Here is a 17,467-nt window from a genome sequence, read left to right as displayed (position 1 = left end):
AACCTTTACATTGGATATCTACTCTATCATTACCTTCAACAAAATATTGATATACTTGATTCTGATAACAAGCAAGGAACGCGATTTTCTTACATATATAGAGCTATAAAATAATTAATTTTATAGTCTTGGAATAGATCTATCTTGAACATAATTTTCGTGTAAGTGCAAATCGCATTGGGAACATGTTCATATGCATAACAGTGAAATCCTTTGGGGGATTCCAGTTTTACTAACTGGAATTACCCTAGAAGAACCAATTACGTAATTAAGTATATACAGGTAAAAAAATTGTGTTTGGAAAAAAAAACATAGGTAAGAACTTCTTCGTTACTAGAACTTTTTAAATTGATTTAATTTGTAGATATCCCTAGTGGTTGCAGAAGCAGCAATTAAAATTTTGAGAAAGGGGACCATCATATGCTAATCTTGAAAATGATAAGAGTTATTAATTACTGTTGATAAGTTTATATTAGATTTTAACTATACTACAACGATTATCTGGTCAAGGCTATTTTACCCAAGAACAGTAATCAATTCATGTTTACAAATATCTCTGTCTCTATCATGGCATTGAAAACGTTTGCACAAAATGCAAACAACAATTAGACACCGGTGTATCAAAATTCGATTGACACTGAAATAAACAAGAGGGCCATGATGGCCCTATATCGCTCACCACAGTTGATCTGGCCTTCTGACCTAGTTTTTGACCTCACATGACCCAGTTTCAAACTTGACCTAGAGACCTTCAAGTCAAACATTCTGACCAAGATTCATAACGATTGGATCACAACTGTGGCCTCTAGATTGTTAACAAGTTTTTCCTTTGATTTGACCGGGTGACCTAGCACCTTACCCCACATGACCCAGATTCGAACTTGACCTAGAGATCATCAAGACAAATATGCTGACCAATTCACATGCGTTCCAAACTTAAACTGTGGACTCTAGAGTGTTAACAAGAATATCCTTTGACCTGGCCTACTGACCTAGTATTTGACCCCAAATGACTCAGTTTCAAACTTGACATAGAGATCATCTATACAAACATTCTGACTAAGTTTTATAAAGATTGGACTTAACTAGATTTTCCTTTGATCTGGCCTACTGACCTAGTTTTTGATTACACATAACCCAGTTTCAAACCTGACCTAGACAAACATTCTGACGAAGTTTTATAAAACCTAGACAAACATTCTGACGAAGTTTTATAAAAATTGGGTCACAACTGTGGCCTCTAGTGTTATCAAGCTTTTCTTTTGATTTGACCGCGTGACCTAGTTTTTGACCCCACATAACCGAGATTCAAATTTGACTTAGAGGTTATCAAGACAAACATGCTGACGAATTCTCATGAGTTTCCAACTTAAACTGTGGACTCTAGAGTGTTAACAAGATTTTCCTTTGATCTAGCCTACTGACCTAGTTTTTGACCCACATGACCCAGTTCCAAACCTGACCTAGAGATTATCAAGACAAACATTCTGACCAAGTTTCATAAAGATTGGATTACAAGTATGGCCTCTAGAGTGTTAACAAGTCAAACGTTAACGGACGACGGTAGATACCAGACAATAACCGATCACAATAGCCCACCTTGAACACTTCGTGCTCTGGTGAGCTAAAAAGCACAAATGTTTAGGTAGTTTCGAAACACATATGTAACAGGGTTCGCAGGACGTATGTAACGTTACTGAATATATTTTGTAGAAAACCAACTCAGAAATGGAGGAGGATAGTGTGTCAAGAGATGCGAATATAAAGTACAACTTAGAGGTTTATCTTTCTTACATCTGTGAATGTGTGGATGCTATCCACCTGTTGCAGCACATTGACTGTTACTCTGATGGTATGTTTATAAATCGGCAATATTCTAAATTTCACTTTAAGATAGATAATTGAACGCATATGGTCATGTTTGCCATGCGTCCTCCGCACAAACTGCAGTACCAGCACAAAACAAAAAAAAATAACTAAAATTTGCTATCCTGAGCTACTTTCCTTGTTTATGACACAAGCTATTTCTACATTCGTCGTTATTTGAAATGTCTACTTAAAACATGTATTGAAGGCCGGTCATGTGTATTAACGAGATATATCACTGCTAAGGCAAGCAGGCTGATAATTTTATCTCATTTTGTCTAAATCTTGACATTCTTCCTGTATTTTCATAACTGACATTTCATTTATCATTATTGCATTTACAGATCAAAGGCGTGAGATCAGTCAGTTGGCGAAATCTAATCCAGTTGGTGCAACAAGAAAGGCTTTTGACATTCTGATGCAAAAGGAATTGCCGGGGATATTTACAGCTTTATTAGAATCATTACAAGATGGTAAATGCCTTAGAGATACCAAATTTAGCAGTATCCCTGCCTGGGGGCGAAAATTTTGTAATCCATGCTTCCAAGTTGCTGTAACGTAACCCATATTACAATTTTGTTTTGTCGTTGTAGAAATATTGTGGTATGCAGTCTAGAGCTTTTTTCTCAATCTCCATGTTAAATTTCTAACACTCTCCATTTTTTAAATCAAATTATATCATTTCGGTACCAAATTGTTGATGTATTTGTTTTGCAAATTGACAAAGTTTACGTTATGTTACTTTTTTTTTAACTGGGTAAGTGCAATTCATTTACTGTCGTAAAGTAACCATTGATTTACAACCTTTTATTTTGAACCTTGTCTTCTTTTGGGCAGCAAACTCATTACATAAACATGGCTTATTTGCGGAACATGTATATCCGTACAATGCTTAAACATATGGTGTTAAACATTATACAATGTACAATTTCATTTTGAAATTGAGATTTTGGGGAAATACTAAACGACATTCTGTGTATTATGATGTTTTATATATATATATATATACAGCCGCAACGAAAATATAATGGCACGTATTACATTCTTGTAATACATTTGATTTTTGTAGTTTGTAGTTTGCATTATTTTTTTTTTTTTTGACTGTTTTGAAAACATTTCCAGACTACCCGAAAATTGTCAAGCTGCTTCAGGGAGATGTTGTCAAATGCGATAAGAACTACAGGAAAATCATTACACTTTTCTCACAATCGATCGTCAGAGAGATTCAGCCAATCGAGTTACTTCTTTGCCTGAGAAAATACAATGTTCTTACGGAAGAGGAAGCTGAAGAAGCGAGAGCGGATGAGCGTAATTTTGGACTAACAAGAGCTGCTTTTAATATCGTTACAAATATACATAGACATGTTGAAGATTGGTTCAAATACTTTCTCATGTCATTGATCGAAATCGATTGTGAAAACCTTGCTGAACGACTGGACCAAGACCTGGTTGAAAGTAATGATTTGTTACCGATCTTACTTAACGCAAGTTTAAATGCTTATTTGATGTGTTACGTGTTCAGACACACGAACACCATTCAGGTCACATGGAGATATTCGACCTTAAAGTTACATACAAGGCTTTCAATGTTATGTTAAAACAGATAAAGCAGCAAATAAAGTTCAGTATGCATAATTACATGGTTAGAAAAGCACTGCTTTCAATGCTGCATATGAACTTACACAGACAAAACGATTATGGGAGGTTATCAAAAGCCATGAATTTCTTAATAGGTTCAAATAAGTTTTTCAGTATTCAAACCTTTAAAAACCATGTATGAAAATAATATCGAAAATAGGATTTAACTAAACACATACGGTATATTTCATGTTCATAAGAAAAAATGTTGGAAACACACTGTAAACCATGTCATTATGAATCTTTTGAATCAGTTCATGCATCGACTGTACCTGTGGTAAAATCACAGACGACCTTCCACAACCCAGTTATATAGTTTCAACGCAATGCACTGGAAACGGCTATTATGCAAATGTATAGCAAAAAAATCATTTAATGATAAGATATATTTACTATATATAATTTAAAAATCTAAATATTTCATTATATGCTATAAATGATTATGGTATCACAAAGTAATCACTGTCATGCATCTCGTTTTGCTGGCACGTTCTTGTCTACCTTCAGAAATTAAAGCCCAGAAGAGATTTAGTTCAGCGAATGAAGAAGACACGTTTGAAAACGAAACACGTGACGACATAAGAGAACATGTCCAAGACGGTAAACTTTTAGATCGACAGTCTGGTCTAGTGTTATTGTCTTACCCTCTTAAATATAATATTTACTCATGATTCATATTATATTACTTTGTTTCATGTTTTTTGAACAAGAGATTTTTTGTTGAAATTCAAACTATATACCTTCAACCTTTAAGATAAGTTGTTTTGTTAAAACTTTAATTAAAGTAAAAACGCTAGGACAAAAGTTCATCAAGAAAGGCCACTTTCAAAGAACGCACTTGAAGGGTAGACAACTTTTCTAAGATTATTTAATAATTATGACATTGTAATAAATAGAAGTGAAAAAGTTGTGTATTAAAGTGCATCAAAGTGATTCTTTAGATAAGATAGAACAGTAATCCATGTCTGTTTAGAGCGCTCTAATGGCAGAACAAAAAGAAAGATGTTATTTTATTGAACGATGATTCATTTTTTAATATATTTGAACTTTTATTTCCGTCAGCATTAATTCTCACGCATTGAGTGTACGTACCCATTGATTGTACACTTTTAAACCTATGTTAAACCTAACCATAACCTTTTCTCAGTATAGTTTATATCAACACGTGCGTACATCCAATAGGGGCGATTTAATGTTGGCGCTCTTATTTCCTTATTTCAGACATCCTTGAGGTTCCGAGCAGCTTGAAGATTGAAAATGCTCCTCCACCTGACACTGAGGCAGACATTACAAAGTTAAAAATCAGCAATTTAGAATGCCATGGTGATCAATGTGAACAAGAAGACAGTATGAATATCGCTAAGAACGACCTGAAGGAAATCAACAACACACAGTTGTTAAATGTTGGACTAGAAGATGATGATGTTACTGTACTAAAGCAACAATTCAGACGAAGTAACAAAGAGATAGAAGCCGTTGAAAACACAGATGAAGAATCGCCGGACGAAGCAGATGATATGGACGCTGATTTAGATTTTAACGATCTAGATAAATCTGGATCGGAAGCCGATGACTCTGATGACATTTATGCACAAAATATCGAAACAGGTAAAGCCTGTTCATTATTCCAGTCAAGTTAAGAAATCATTTTTGGTTTTAAATATCAATATGTTTGTTTTTCAAGCATACGGAACATTCCCAGCATAACTTGCAAGCATGTATATTTGACAGTTTCAGATTTATAGTTGTAGCAACCGCCTTGAACTGTATAAACGAATTGCCTTACTAGTCAGTCTGGATATATTTTTATTTACTTTAAGATTTAGATGAAATAACAAATCCAGAAGAGCATGAAATAGAACTTCGTGGGTATCAGAAGAAACTGGCCAAGAAAGGCTGCGAAGGAGAAAATGTAATAATCATGGCACCTACAAATTCCGGTAAAACAAAAGTGGCATGTCAAATTGTTCTTGTAAGTAGTATAACTTTTGTTACTGTTTAGTTAATGTAAACCGGGCACAGTGATACAGCGTAAATAGAGAATATTAGGTTACTGTCTTTTTGAACTTAAGTTTATCCAGCAAGTTGAAAAAAGGTTTATTATTCACCTCGAGGCTGTTGTGTAAGTCGGCTGTAGATAAAGGATGGTAATTAGATGATTATAAGTACGTGGAAAAGTCAAATAAAGGATAAATTTAAGTAAAAAATTAAATGAAGATCACTTAAATCACATTTAATAGGTATCCTTTATATCACTAAACTAGGGAAACTTAAGCCGTCCTACCGTTTTTGGTTGTGTCATTGGTATTTTGTTATGTACACAAGTGTCAGGTTATCATTCGAAATCTATATTAAGAACATAATTTTCTCGTGGCAAATTACTTTCAACGATATTTTCGAAAAGACCGTTTTTTCGCCGTTTTAACCAAGAAGTGTCATTAAAAAATCAAATTCATTTTAAAATAATCATTGTTATGTATGGAACATCTGGAAACACATTTAAAGATCTGCTCCAGTCCTACCTTTTAACCTTAAATTGTCACTGAAAAAGCATGAAAATCCTGACTAAGAACAGTGACGCCTGTCAAAATAGATCCATTTTATATAAAACTCTATATAAAATACCTGAGGTTTTGCGTGCTAAAGTGTGGCGCGTGGCCGTTAACTGTTACCTACTATAATCATGGGTTGCATAAACACAATAGAATTTGAATAGCCACGGAGCAGGGCTTTAAACAAATCGCAATCTTATTTTGGTTTACAACGATTATTATCATACAAATTTACAAAGCACATGTTTTAGCGCGAAAACTGAAAATAAATTGCCCTGAATAATACTAATTTTTTAACAGCGGTGGAAACTCGAAAACTGTAGTGTTCAGTATCCAGATGTATCTGTGCGATGCGAGTTTACTTGTTTAACATGTACTGTAAAAGCAGAAATTTTCGCGTTTAATTTTCGCTATATTCGCGAGGCCCTACATCTCACGAAAACTAATCCTCGCGTAAATATTCACCATTAGTATAATTCTAATTCAAGCAGGATACCATTTTTACAATTTCGTGAATATAAACCTCGCGAACATACTCAGAATTTCACATTCGTGAAATTTTGACCCCGCGAAAATATAATTTATGCGTTTACAGTATTCTACAGATTTTAGCAAAACAAATACGGTGATTGCAGCTTTGATGCTATTTCGTATTGCCTAACAGAAAAAAAAACATCTTTCACACTACATTTATTTCAACAGTCTACATAGTATATCTCTTACATAATTGTGCTGGTTTTGTATTCATTTTAATAATCCAAAAGAATTTTGTTTTGATCATTCTATAACTAAGAGAAGATACGTAGACTCACTGTAGAGACATAGTTGCACTTACTGATAATTGCACTTTCTTAAACTCAGTAAAGATTTAATGATTTTTTCACACTCCACATAACAGTCCATGTTTAAGCGTTGTGAAGAACAGAAGAAAAAGGGTAAAGCTGTATTTGTTGTGGAAAGAGAGGACCTAGCTTTCCAGCAAGGCAAAGTATTTGAAGAAGAACTTCCTTCTTATCGCACCAAGGTTGTAACTGGTGATGTCCAACAAAGTAAAGACCAGTATCTGAAGGACTATGTACAGAGGTTTGTCTTTATTTCTGATAGGAAAAATAATTACTATAATGGATGTTATGTTAGCGCAGTATTAATTACAACGCACTAAGCGTTAGTCGCTTGTGCGCTAGTGCATTTATTTCCGCAGCATATATACTTGTAAGAGTAGAACAATTGATTAGCTCATTTTATCACTGCAAACATAAAATAAAAGATTTCTGTAAGTTGGCAAGACTTCAACACGTAAGTATAAGCTCCTGTGAACAGATGTATAAACCAACCTCCGCGCAGGAGTATCATCAAGCAATCATACCTGCCACCAAGCATATCACTTGACATGTTGTCGTAAAATGGCGATACACTTGGCAACAAATGATTAACAACAGTAGTCATAACATACCAGAAAATTTGCCATTAGGAAAATGCAAAAGCATTCGAGATATTGTCGATTCATCAAACTGTCCTAAAAGTAAAATATGTCGGTTTTCGGTCTAGTGCTAAAATTGTAATATAACACTTACAGTATTGAAACTTCTCCGAAATATTTTCATTTCTAAGGTCAACAAAAGATTATTTGTGGTGAACATGAAATGAATGTCAACAAATAGATTACAAAAAATTAGAATTACGGTTTGCATTTTTGTCCTATATTGGAAATACAATTGTTTCCTTTTTCAGAAGAGACGTTTTTGTGGTAACAGCTCAGGTTTTGCTGAATTATCTCAAAGCTAAAGATATCGGAAGCTTAGATGTATTTGACATCATTGTTTTTGACGAATGTCACCATACTGACAAAAAGCACCCATACAAGAAAATAATGGACAACTATTTTGAACAAAGATTGAAAAACGCTATTGTTAAACCGCAGGTTAGCATCTAGACCTTTTTCCTTTTTTTCACAATTAAGAGTCGTTTCCATTGTATGGCATGTATATATAGATTAAATGATATACGACGTATATTTCATAAAGATGTTTGGTTGGTACTTGTCGTCTTCTTATATAGTCATAATTTAGGTTATAGAAAGAAATAATATTATTTACCTTTACACAAGGGGCCTCCGTGGCCGAGTGGTTAAAGTCGATGACTTGAAATCACTTGCTCCTCACCGGTGTTGGTTCGAGCCTCACTCGGGGCGTTGAATTCTTCATGGAGGAAGCCATCCAGTTGGCTTACGAAAGGTCGGTGATTCTACCCAGGTGCCCGCTCGTGATAAAATAATGCACGAAGGGCATCTCTCTCCACCACCAAAGCTGGAAAGTCGCCATATTTATTATTGATTTCAGCATAGAGAATAGGCACTTTCATTTATGTGCTCGTTTTTTTCAAGATCTCCACAACCGTGACCTGTCCTTTCATATGAAACATTCCTAGTAAGTATTCATTCCAATTAATACATTTCAGATCGTTGGTCTAACAGCGTCTATAGGTGTTGGAGGCAAACTGGACAGAAATATAGCATTTGAAAACATGAAGCAGATAGCTGCGAATCTGGATGCGGAGGTGTTGTGCATTGTTGATGATGAAGACGACAAAGCAGAAATGAAGGGATTTATAAAAAACCCCGATGAGAGTAAGAATCTATAAATAATATTTGTTGTTGTAAATTGGTAACTAAAATGTAACAAATATAACTTTGTAAGAAATGAAAAAACAGTTATGCATTGAATAATATAAAATGAATCAATGCACTGTTTGTCGATACTTCATTCATGTAACATTAAGTTTTGCTTTAATAGTTTCGGGCCAGAAAATTCATCATTAATCAAACATTAATCAAATTGTACATGTAACTTTGCTTAACGCGATGGAAATATTATTTGATATTTTGAAAAATCTCAATTTATTATGATTTCAGAAATTGTGGCTGTTCCAAAGAGAGCGACGGAACGTTTTTTTGAAGACATTCTAGATGCAGTGGAGAAAATTGACACATTCATGATGAAAAATCCACGTACAAATGCTTAGATATTTTATTCATGAAAAATAGAGTATCGTGAAGTAAACGTTTATAGAAGCATTGCTTACCCTAAATACAAATTATTGTCATGCGTAAACTACAACATAGAACAAAAGAAATCTAAGTGAATAATTAATGATTGTTTCAAGACCATTGCTTATTTCTTTTTCACACGCGGAAAACATTCTTTTATTATATTTGCTTTCCAGTAGTGTTTAAACAAGAAGAATTGCATTTAAAACCATATTTTAAGTACTATAAATTGTCTTGCTTGTTCATTGTCAGATGTTACCAAGTTAGAAGAAGATGACAAATATATGAAGACAATTAGCAGAGTGCCTACGAGAAATGTAGGGAAATCTCAATTTCAGTCCTGGCTCAGCGGTTTTAGACATGGTCTCTCTGTTCTGAAATCTGATAACGCAAGACAAATACTACATCCATGTTTGAGTTATCTTGATGTGAGTATTGTGCGTATTTTTCAAAAATTACTGCTTGTTCGAATCTAGATTAATATTCTTCGGGCGTTACATATGTGATAGTATCATGATATATATATTGGCTCTCACCTTTCAGCTATCTATAATTTCTGTAATGCCTGGTGCGTGTGGTTATGGGTCAATCGGTTCTATGGACTTGGACTAATCAGACTTAATTCGTTTTACTGCATTTGCAAAATCATAACACATTGTGAAATTTTCATTTAGGCGAATAACTTTTGTCTCGGTCACAAGTACGTTAAACCATCGGTTTGTCAAATTCATAGTCCTGTGCAGATACGATCACCTGCATTATTGTATCAGCATACTTTATTCAAAAATTATTTCCTCTTGCAGCAATACCACATAGCAGTTATGTTATATAACGACGCAAGAATAAAGGACGCTTTGAGTAGTCTCAAACGATTTGTTGACAAGCGCCGTCAAGCGGATTATAACAACGAAGCTGACGAATTTCTCTTGCAACTATATGATGGTATAACTATTTCACACAGACATACATCAATATATATTTAACAAATAATCAAGGCCTTCGAGTGGTTTATCGTCTGATTTACCACGGTTCAGAGTTCAGATGCGTAGGAATTGGGTTAAATACTGAAGCATCTGAACGATGAACCGTGGTAAATTAGACGATAAATCACAAGAAGGCCTTGATTGTTTTCATTCTGACATGCCCATTGAAATATTTTAATACATATTATGCTGGACTTCATTTACCCGAGGAGTAATGTGTCGGACGTCATGCGGCATTTTGACGTCATAACTGACGTCATAATGCTCTCTTACCGGTCCGCGCGTCAACCGTTGTTTATCGCAGAATATACAGAGCTGGATTTCCTTCTTTGTTTAACTAGAAAACAATCAGAGTCATGTTAGAATTTGAAATATCTGACCTCTGTATACTGAGATCTTCAATCTTAGCATACTGGGCCTCATGGTATAGTGGATTTTAGGCTATAGATGCTAAATAGATGTGTTTGCATTTAATAAATGCTAACCTTTACTTATTTAAGAAATAATAAATCTGTTCCTATATTTTATCAGTTAATAAAATATGGGCAGGAGTTTGGATGCGTAATAATTAAATCACGAGTGCGTAGCACGAGTGATTTAATTATTCGCATCCAAACGACTGCCTATGTTTTATTAATTGATAAAATTATTGGAACAGATTTATTATTTCGATTCTAACACCGCAATTAATTCGCATTTTACAGTACTACATTTTCAGCGTACGTCATTCGGGTCATATGCTGTTACAATTTCCCCCCTATGGTTGGAAAGTGTTGCATAGCCAATGGAACGTATAGATATTTGTTTCTTTTTTATCAGAATTTTGAGAAGTATTTATCAGTTAGTAATCTAACAGCTCGCAAACTAATTATGAACAGAATCATCAAATTAGGCGGGTTGACCCTGTGTTACCAGTTACGAGCTTAACTTTTATATGACGTCACATCATTATGACGTCATACTTTATGTCATACATTTATGACGTCACCACTGAATCATAATTGAGCTAATTGAATTCGCTCGTAGAGATCAGAACGTGTTTTACGGTCCTACACATAAGTCAGTATGACTTTGTATCATATTTATGTTTTTGAAATGCTGTTTGCAACCGTTTGGCCCTTAAATAGTTCGTATGTAATGGAACTGAAGTAAAACCTCTTATGTCACAATCGTAGGGGGGTGAAATGTAACAGCCAACCATATTTTATCGTAGATTCATGTATAGGCGATTTCGCTATATGTTTATATAGCAATTGCTGGGGATCGTGTTAGAATAAATAATAATACCCGACTAAATAGGTAAGTATATGTAAAAAGCAGTAGTGAGTAAAAAGTTTTCTTTAGAAATTTCAAAAGCTGAATGATTTGAACAAACTGTATCTTACTCTCTCGTTTAACAGTAAATATGCTAGGAAGTTTGGTTACTTTGATGTATTTTTATCATTATAAATATTTGCAAAATAAGCATTGGTGTCATGTATTGACAACATAAGAGTGGCAGGTAATTTTTCTTTCTGTTTTTGTTTAAAACTTAACGTTTTGAGTAAAATAGACATTTTCCTTTTGATATATAGTCAAACTTTAGCTTTATTTTCTGTGAATTGGGATGAAGGAAAGGTTGATTATCTACCCTGTATACTCTGAACCACAGCTTATCGCAGGTGTCTTGCGATATTTGAACAAAACAATATAACTCGAGTTTACAAGTTACTTATACCTGGATGTTTGAAGATAGCATTAACATTTCTACTTTCAGATTTGAGGTCAGGATCATACAAGAATGAGCCGGAAAATCCCAAGTTATTAAAACTAAAGGAACTTATTCTTGAGACTATGAGAGGTGATGAAAATGCTCGGGGAATTATTTTCGTGAAGACACGAGCTCTTGCAAGGACTTTGAAGTTGTGGATGCATGAAACAGTTGAGCTAAAGAAACTGAACGCAAACGCTTACTTGGGAAAAGTAGTTTCTACTGGAGAAGGCGGTATGACAAGTTTTTATAACCTTGCTTTAGCATACTAGTATTTGTTTCTGTTTTGTATATCGTTCTATTTTCTTTGATCGGCAAATCACATATTGATTTAAGCTTTTGCAATGGAGCAGTATTTGTAGAGATCTCCTTTATGCAAATGAAGTTAGTACAAATCCAACAAGGTATGATACTAGTATTTATTTTACAGGAATGTCAAAACACAAACAAAGAAATGTACTTGGACTATTTAAGAACGGGAGACATAAAATAATCCTAGCAACTACTGTTGCAGAAGAGGGCCTGGATATAGCGATATGCAATCTTGTTATCAAATACGAACATGTTACAAATGAACGGGCGAGGGTTCAGTGCAGAGGTATGTAAAATTACATATGTAGTAACAATATGTCACAAATTGTGTTCAGGTTTTATTATGCCAATGTCATATGGTAAGTATATGTAGTGTTATCCATATTGGAGTGCACGTGAGTGCGGGTGTGTTTATGTTTGTGTTCCTAACAGAGAACTTTATCGTCGAAATAGCTGTCTATAAATAATAATGATTTGGTATTTTTTCCTACATAAACTTTATATAGTGGCAACGGTTGTTCATGTCCAGGTCAGAACTTTATAGAGTATTATTTGATTGTTGCTTAGCACAAATGAATGAGACTAGTGCAAAAATAGTTCAAACGTCAAGGCCACTATACATGAATGAAACTTCACCGTGCTTTAAATAAATTATATGGATGATAGTTGTTCGTCTCCGATGCATTACTGCTTATGCTTCCGTTCTTCATAGAAAAGCTCTTTCTCAGTTAAAAGGTTAATTTTAAATATACTTTTGTAATATTTCGAAATAAATTGCACAACACTGTCATTTTCCAAGAGCGATGACCTCAGAACGTGAACGAAAAATATATTAAAAATTGATTATTAATGTAAAATAATAAAATAAAAATGGTATCAATCATTATCATCTTTTTGTAATAAAATATTATGTTTGTTTTGCTAGTTTTGCTGGGTTTAACTTCGCGCCGACACAATTATAGGTCATGTGGTGTGTTTCCAGCTTTTGCTGGTGGATGAAGACCCCGGGTGCCCCTCCATGCATTATTTCATCACAAGCGGGCACTTGGGTAGAACCACCGTCCGTAAGCCAGTTGGATAGCTTCATCACATATTGATTTCAATGCCCCGAGTGAGAATCGAACCAACATCGGTGAGGGGCAAGTGATTTGAAGTCAGCGACATTTACCACTCGGCTACGGAGGCCCCCTGAATTGATATGACATTAGAGCTCGTCAAAATTGTGGTTGAGGTAGGCGAAGTTGTTAATATATATCAGAAGAGTGTCTATGCACGTTCTGTAATATCTAAACTAATAATATTACTAGTATTTCGAACATTTCAGAGGTATATAAAAAGTTACCACAGCTGTCTTTAAGTCATGTTTGATTCTTTTATTTCTAGGCCGAGCTCGAGCTCCAAATAGTAAATATTATGTTCTGACGGAGGAAGGCTCAGACCTCATTGAAAAGGAGAAATTCAATGCCAGGTGTGAAACGCTTATGCAGGAGTAAATTCCAGTTTTAAAGAAGTACATGGAGCAAAATAGAAATAGTTGGGAAGATGAAATTCTGCAGATGCAAAGGTATGCAAAAGAAGTAAGAGAGGCCCAGAGTAGACAACGACAAGCTGCTGCAACAGATGACATAGTTAACCTGCATTGCGGAAACTGTGGAACTCTGATATGTAGCTCGGAGGATGTTAAGAAAATATGCGGCATGCACCATATTGTTGTTGCTGATATCCGCGAGAAAATCGTTCTGGAACGTTCACTGACGCCAAAACATGTGGACAAGACAAACGAAATTATAATGGGTGGTAATACATTCTGTGCAAATAAGATGTGTGTTTACAAACACAAAATAGGAGGAATCGTTCAGTATAAAAAGATGGACTTCCCAGTTTTAGCCATAAAAAACATTTGTTTAAAGGCTCAAGATGGCACTCCGCTACCACCTGCGAGGCAATGGAGTAAGGTTGTCTTCAAAGTCGAGAGCATAGACACGACAGATTTGGTTACAATCATGCTCCAAAGATTAAATGATTAGTTAATAACATGTAGACGACTTTTTCGAATTATCAAAGGTCTGAAGTCGTTAAAATGGGCAAGCCACTGACGTGTGCGTGGCAAAAGAATTTCACGATCTATACAGATAGTATTTTATACTTTAAGTATTTTATACTTTACATTTGTTTAGCGTCAATAAAATGTTACTATCTTATCCAGCTAAACCGTCGCGATTTTTCTTAAATTAAGGTTTGATTCTGCAAGAACCAGATATAAACCAATCATCATACTCATGGTTTCAAAGGGTGGCGGTAGGATCTTTCTGATTTCTCAAAATATTTGCAATAATGTCAACTTCATGGCAAAAATATATTTTTCCATTGTATAAATCGGGGAAATTTTCATTATAAAACCCAGATCTTTTAGCTCACTTGAGCACTAAATGCTCGGGGTGTGCTACTGTGATCACTCACCGTCCGTCGTCCGTCCACACTTTGTTTTAAAAACATCTCCTCTGAAATTAGTCGATGGAAGTTGATGGAGCATGGCCTGGATGTTCCTTTGGTGGTTCTCTCCTAAAGTTGCTCAAACCGTACTGCGTGGTTGCACATAGGGGCCACCAAAGCTAAAAACAGAAAAATCTTAAAACAACATATTTTCCTAAACTGCTGGTCTGATTTCAAAATAATTTCACACAAATTGTCCTTATGTAACCCTCTATCAAGAGTGTTCAAATTGTTCCGATTTGTTTAAAACATGGCCGCAAGGGGGCGTGCCATGGTCATTTTTCTTTATATGTATATATTGGAAACTCTAATGCTCTTTTTGCATGAAACCGCAGGTCATTTTTAAAATAATTTCACACAAATGGTCCTTGTGTGACCATGTACAAAGTTTGTTCAAACAATTCCGATCCGTCAAAAACATGGCCGCCAGAGGACGTGGTCACTTAAAGTTTCCCTATATGTATAAAGTGGTTCTTTAAAAATCTTCGTGTATGAAACTGCTGGTCCAATTTTAAAATAGTTCCAGACAGATAGTCCATGTGTGACACTGTACGAAGAATTTTCAAATTATTCCGATTCGTCAAAAAACATGGCCGCCACTTTTTCCTGTATGTATATATTGGAGATTTCTTGTCAAAAGCTGCAGGTCAAATTTTAAAATAATTTTACACAAATGTTCCTTTGGTGACCCTTTATGGAGATTGTTCAAATTATTCTGATTCGTCAAAAACATGGCCACCTGGGGTCAGGGGTTTTTTTGCAGGGTTTAACGCCGCACCGACACAATTATAGGTCATATGGCGACTTTCCAGCTTTGATTGACAGTTGCCTCTCCGTGCATTATTTTTATCACTAGCGGGCACCTGGGTAGAACCACCGACCTTCCGTAAGCCAGCCAGAATTCAGCGCCCCGAGTGAGGCTCGAACCTACATCGGTGAGAGGCGCCAGGTGTCGAGGTCACTTTTCCCTATATGCATATAGTGAAACCTTAGAAAGTCTTTTTGTCAGAAACTGCTGGCCTTTTACGATGGTTGTACAAATATACTATTTCAAAATATTTTCACAAACATTTTCCCTGCATAGTTATATCTACCAAAACTTTTCAAGCAAGCAGGTGAGCGATCTAGGGCCATAATGGCCCTCTTTTGTTGCTTTTGTGCTACCTTTGAAATAATATGTACGTTTTATAATTATCCATTAAGAAATAAGGTATGATGTCATATTTCTGCCGTATGATAATTTGTCTAGTTTACTCGCTTTATCGATAACTAGCAACATGATTATTTAAAAGAAAATCAGTGTCAAAAATGGCTGAACTCGACAGTGGAAAATACCCCCATCAAAATCATTTTGACGATAAATTCAAAACTAATAAAGGTATTTTCAAATTGTAAAAGGAAAAAAGGAAAAAATAAGGGAAAACCTTGTCACGATATTTTAAGTTTAATAATATTTATTGACAATGGAATATTGTTTCACTGTGTGTTAACTGCTGGCATTTTAAAGTCGTAGGCAAATACAAAGTGCCTGATCTTCCTGTTGTAAATACTTTTTGTAAGACTTTTCTTGACGCTATATAAATACTTGTATCTTGATTTGTATGCGATGTATATATCAATATCAATTTTTATTTATCCAGAAGTCCAATAGTATTCGTTTTGCAAATTGTCTGCCAATAGTCCATGACAGTTGATAGTCATAATTGTGTTCATGCATGCATTTTTGTAATTATTTTGTTTTTAAATGTTATATTTAATTTTGTAATTACCTTGTAACATGTTATTTTTCATTCTGTGTCCTTACTTAGACGGCCAGCAGTGTAACTATATGCCTACCTGTATACTGCTCATTTGCCTATGCTTTTACAGTATCATAAATGTATTGCCGCAAGGTATTTTTGGTATTTGGTATATATGTGGTTAATGGTAACAATGCTGGCCGTCCAAGTAAGAACACAAAATGAAACATAACATGTTATAAAATAATTACAAAATTAAATAATACACTGTTTATTATATTTTTGTATGTGAAAAGAAAACGAATGAATTTTACATTTTCAAAATTATACAAGTTTACATTTTTCAATCAAATTATTGTTCTTGTATTAAAATGTCTACTTCCTCTTAATTGTATTACACTATAACTGGAATAAAGGCGTTTGGAACTTCTTTGGTTTTATGTAAATACTTTTATGAGACAGAACTGAAGATTTGTTTGCGTACGATAAAGGCTGTTTTGATAAAACCCAAGAAAATAACACGAGATCACCTCCTTTTCTAACCACTGAATAGAAAACTCGTTCTCTCTTGTTCCTTTTGGTATACATTTGTATATCGCATGAAATTAAAAGAAGAGCAAAAAGGTAATAGTAAAATCCTTGGAATATAATGAGTACAGCAAAGGAAGCCAGAGCCACAAATGGAAAGCGTACTTTAAAGATATTAAGCAGAGGAAGTGCTTCAAATGCCTACCAACAAAATACATTTTGAATTACATGAAAACTATATAAAATTGGGGCTAGGGGGTGGAGGTTAAAAGGGGAAGAATGGGGGACATGGGACAGGGAGTGGGGGTAATACTACCTACATGCATTGAAGGCAACATGTATAACATATGAAATGGTACTGACAATAAGTTGAAAATAGGGACACCGCCTTGGAACATCATAGTAATCTTTGGAAAGAGAACCCGATGGTAAAACGTGTTTGTGGAATGTCAACCTTACATTTGCCCTTGACTCAACGTGTTTGGCGAGACAGTGTAAATACACCAAATAGACAAAAAGACATTGACCATTTCCATCCAAATTAACACAACAAAAAGCAG

The 17,467-nt window shown here is 34.9% G+C and overlaps 1 protein-coding gene across 1 annotated transcript; it reads left to right on the top strand.

Annotated features, from left to right (window-relative positions):
• Window positions 1-91: 91 nt before the first annotated feature.
• Window positions 92-16,762, top strand: LOC123525132 (ATP-dependent RNA helicase DHX58-like). Its single transcript, XM_045303902.2, has 16 exons — window positions 92-315; window positions 1,714-1,852; window positions 2,211-2,339; window positions 2,989-3,321; window positions 4,012-4,104; window positions 4,726-5,112; window positions 5,325-5,476; window positions 6,955-7,139; window positions 7,788-7,977; window positions 8,514-8,682; window positions 8,968-9,063; window positions 9,355-9,530; window positions 9,906-10,044; window positions 11,842-12,069; window positions 12,266-12,433; window positions 13,531-16,762. The coding sequence occupies exons 2-16, from the start codon at window positions 1,729-1,731 to the stop codon at window positions 13,638-13,640; spliced, it is 2,679 nt and encodes an 892-aa protein (XP_045159837.2). The 5' UTR covers window positions 92-315; window positions 1,714-1,728; the 3' UTR covers window positions 13,641-16,762.
• Window positions 16,763-17,467: the final 705 nt, after the last annotated feature.

The sequence above is a fragment of the Mercenaria mercenaria genome, chromosome 3 (genome assembly GCF_021730395.1).
Source record: "Mercenaria mercenaria strain notata chromosome 3, MADL_Memer_1, whole genome shotgun sequence".
NCBI classification, from domain to species: Eukaryota; Metazoa; Mollusca; class Bivalvia; order Venerida; family Veneridae; genus Mercenaria; species Mercenaria mercenaria.
Note: the sequence above shows the minus strand (reverse complement) of the source record. Positions and strands in the feature narration are given on the sequence as shown.

Excerpts from the sequence above, each read along its gene's own strand:
- LOC123525132 (XM_045303902.2), top strand. The coding sequence starts at position 1,729 with ATGGAGGAGGATAGTGTGTCAAGAGATGCGAATATAAAGTACAACTTA. Across the intron at positions 8,683-8,967 it reads TATAAAAAACCCCGATGAGA|AAATTGTGGCTGTTCCAAAG; the intron begins GTAAGAATCTAT and ends TTATGATTTCAG. Across the intron at positions 12,434-13,530 it reads GGCGAGGGTTCAGTGCAGAG|GCCGAGCTCGAGCTCCAAAT; the intron begins GTATGTAAAATT and ends TTTTATTTCTAG.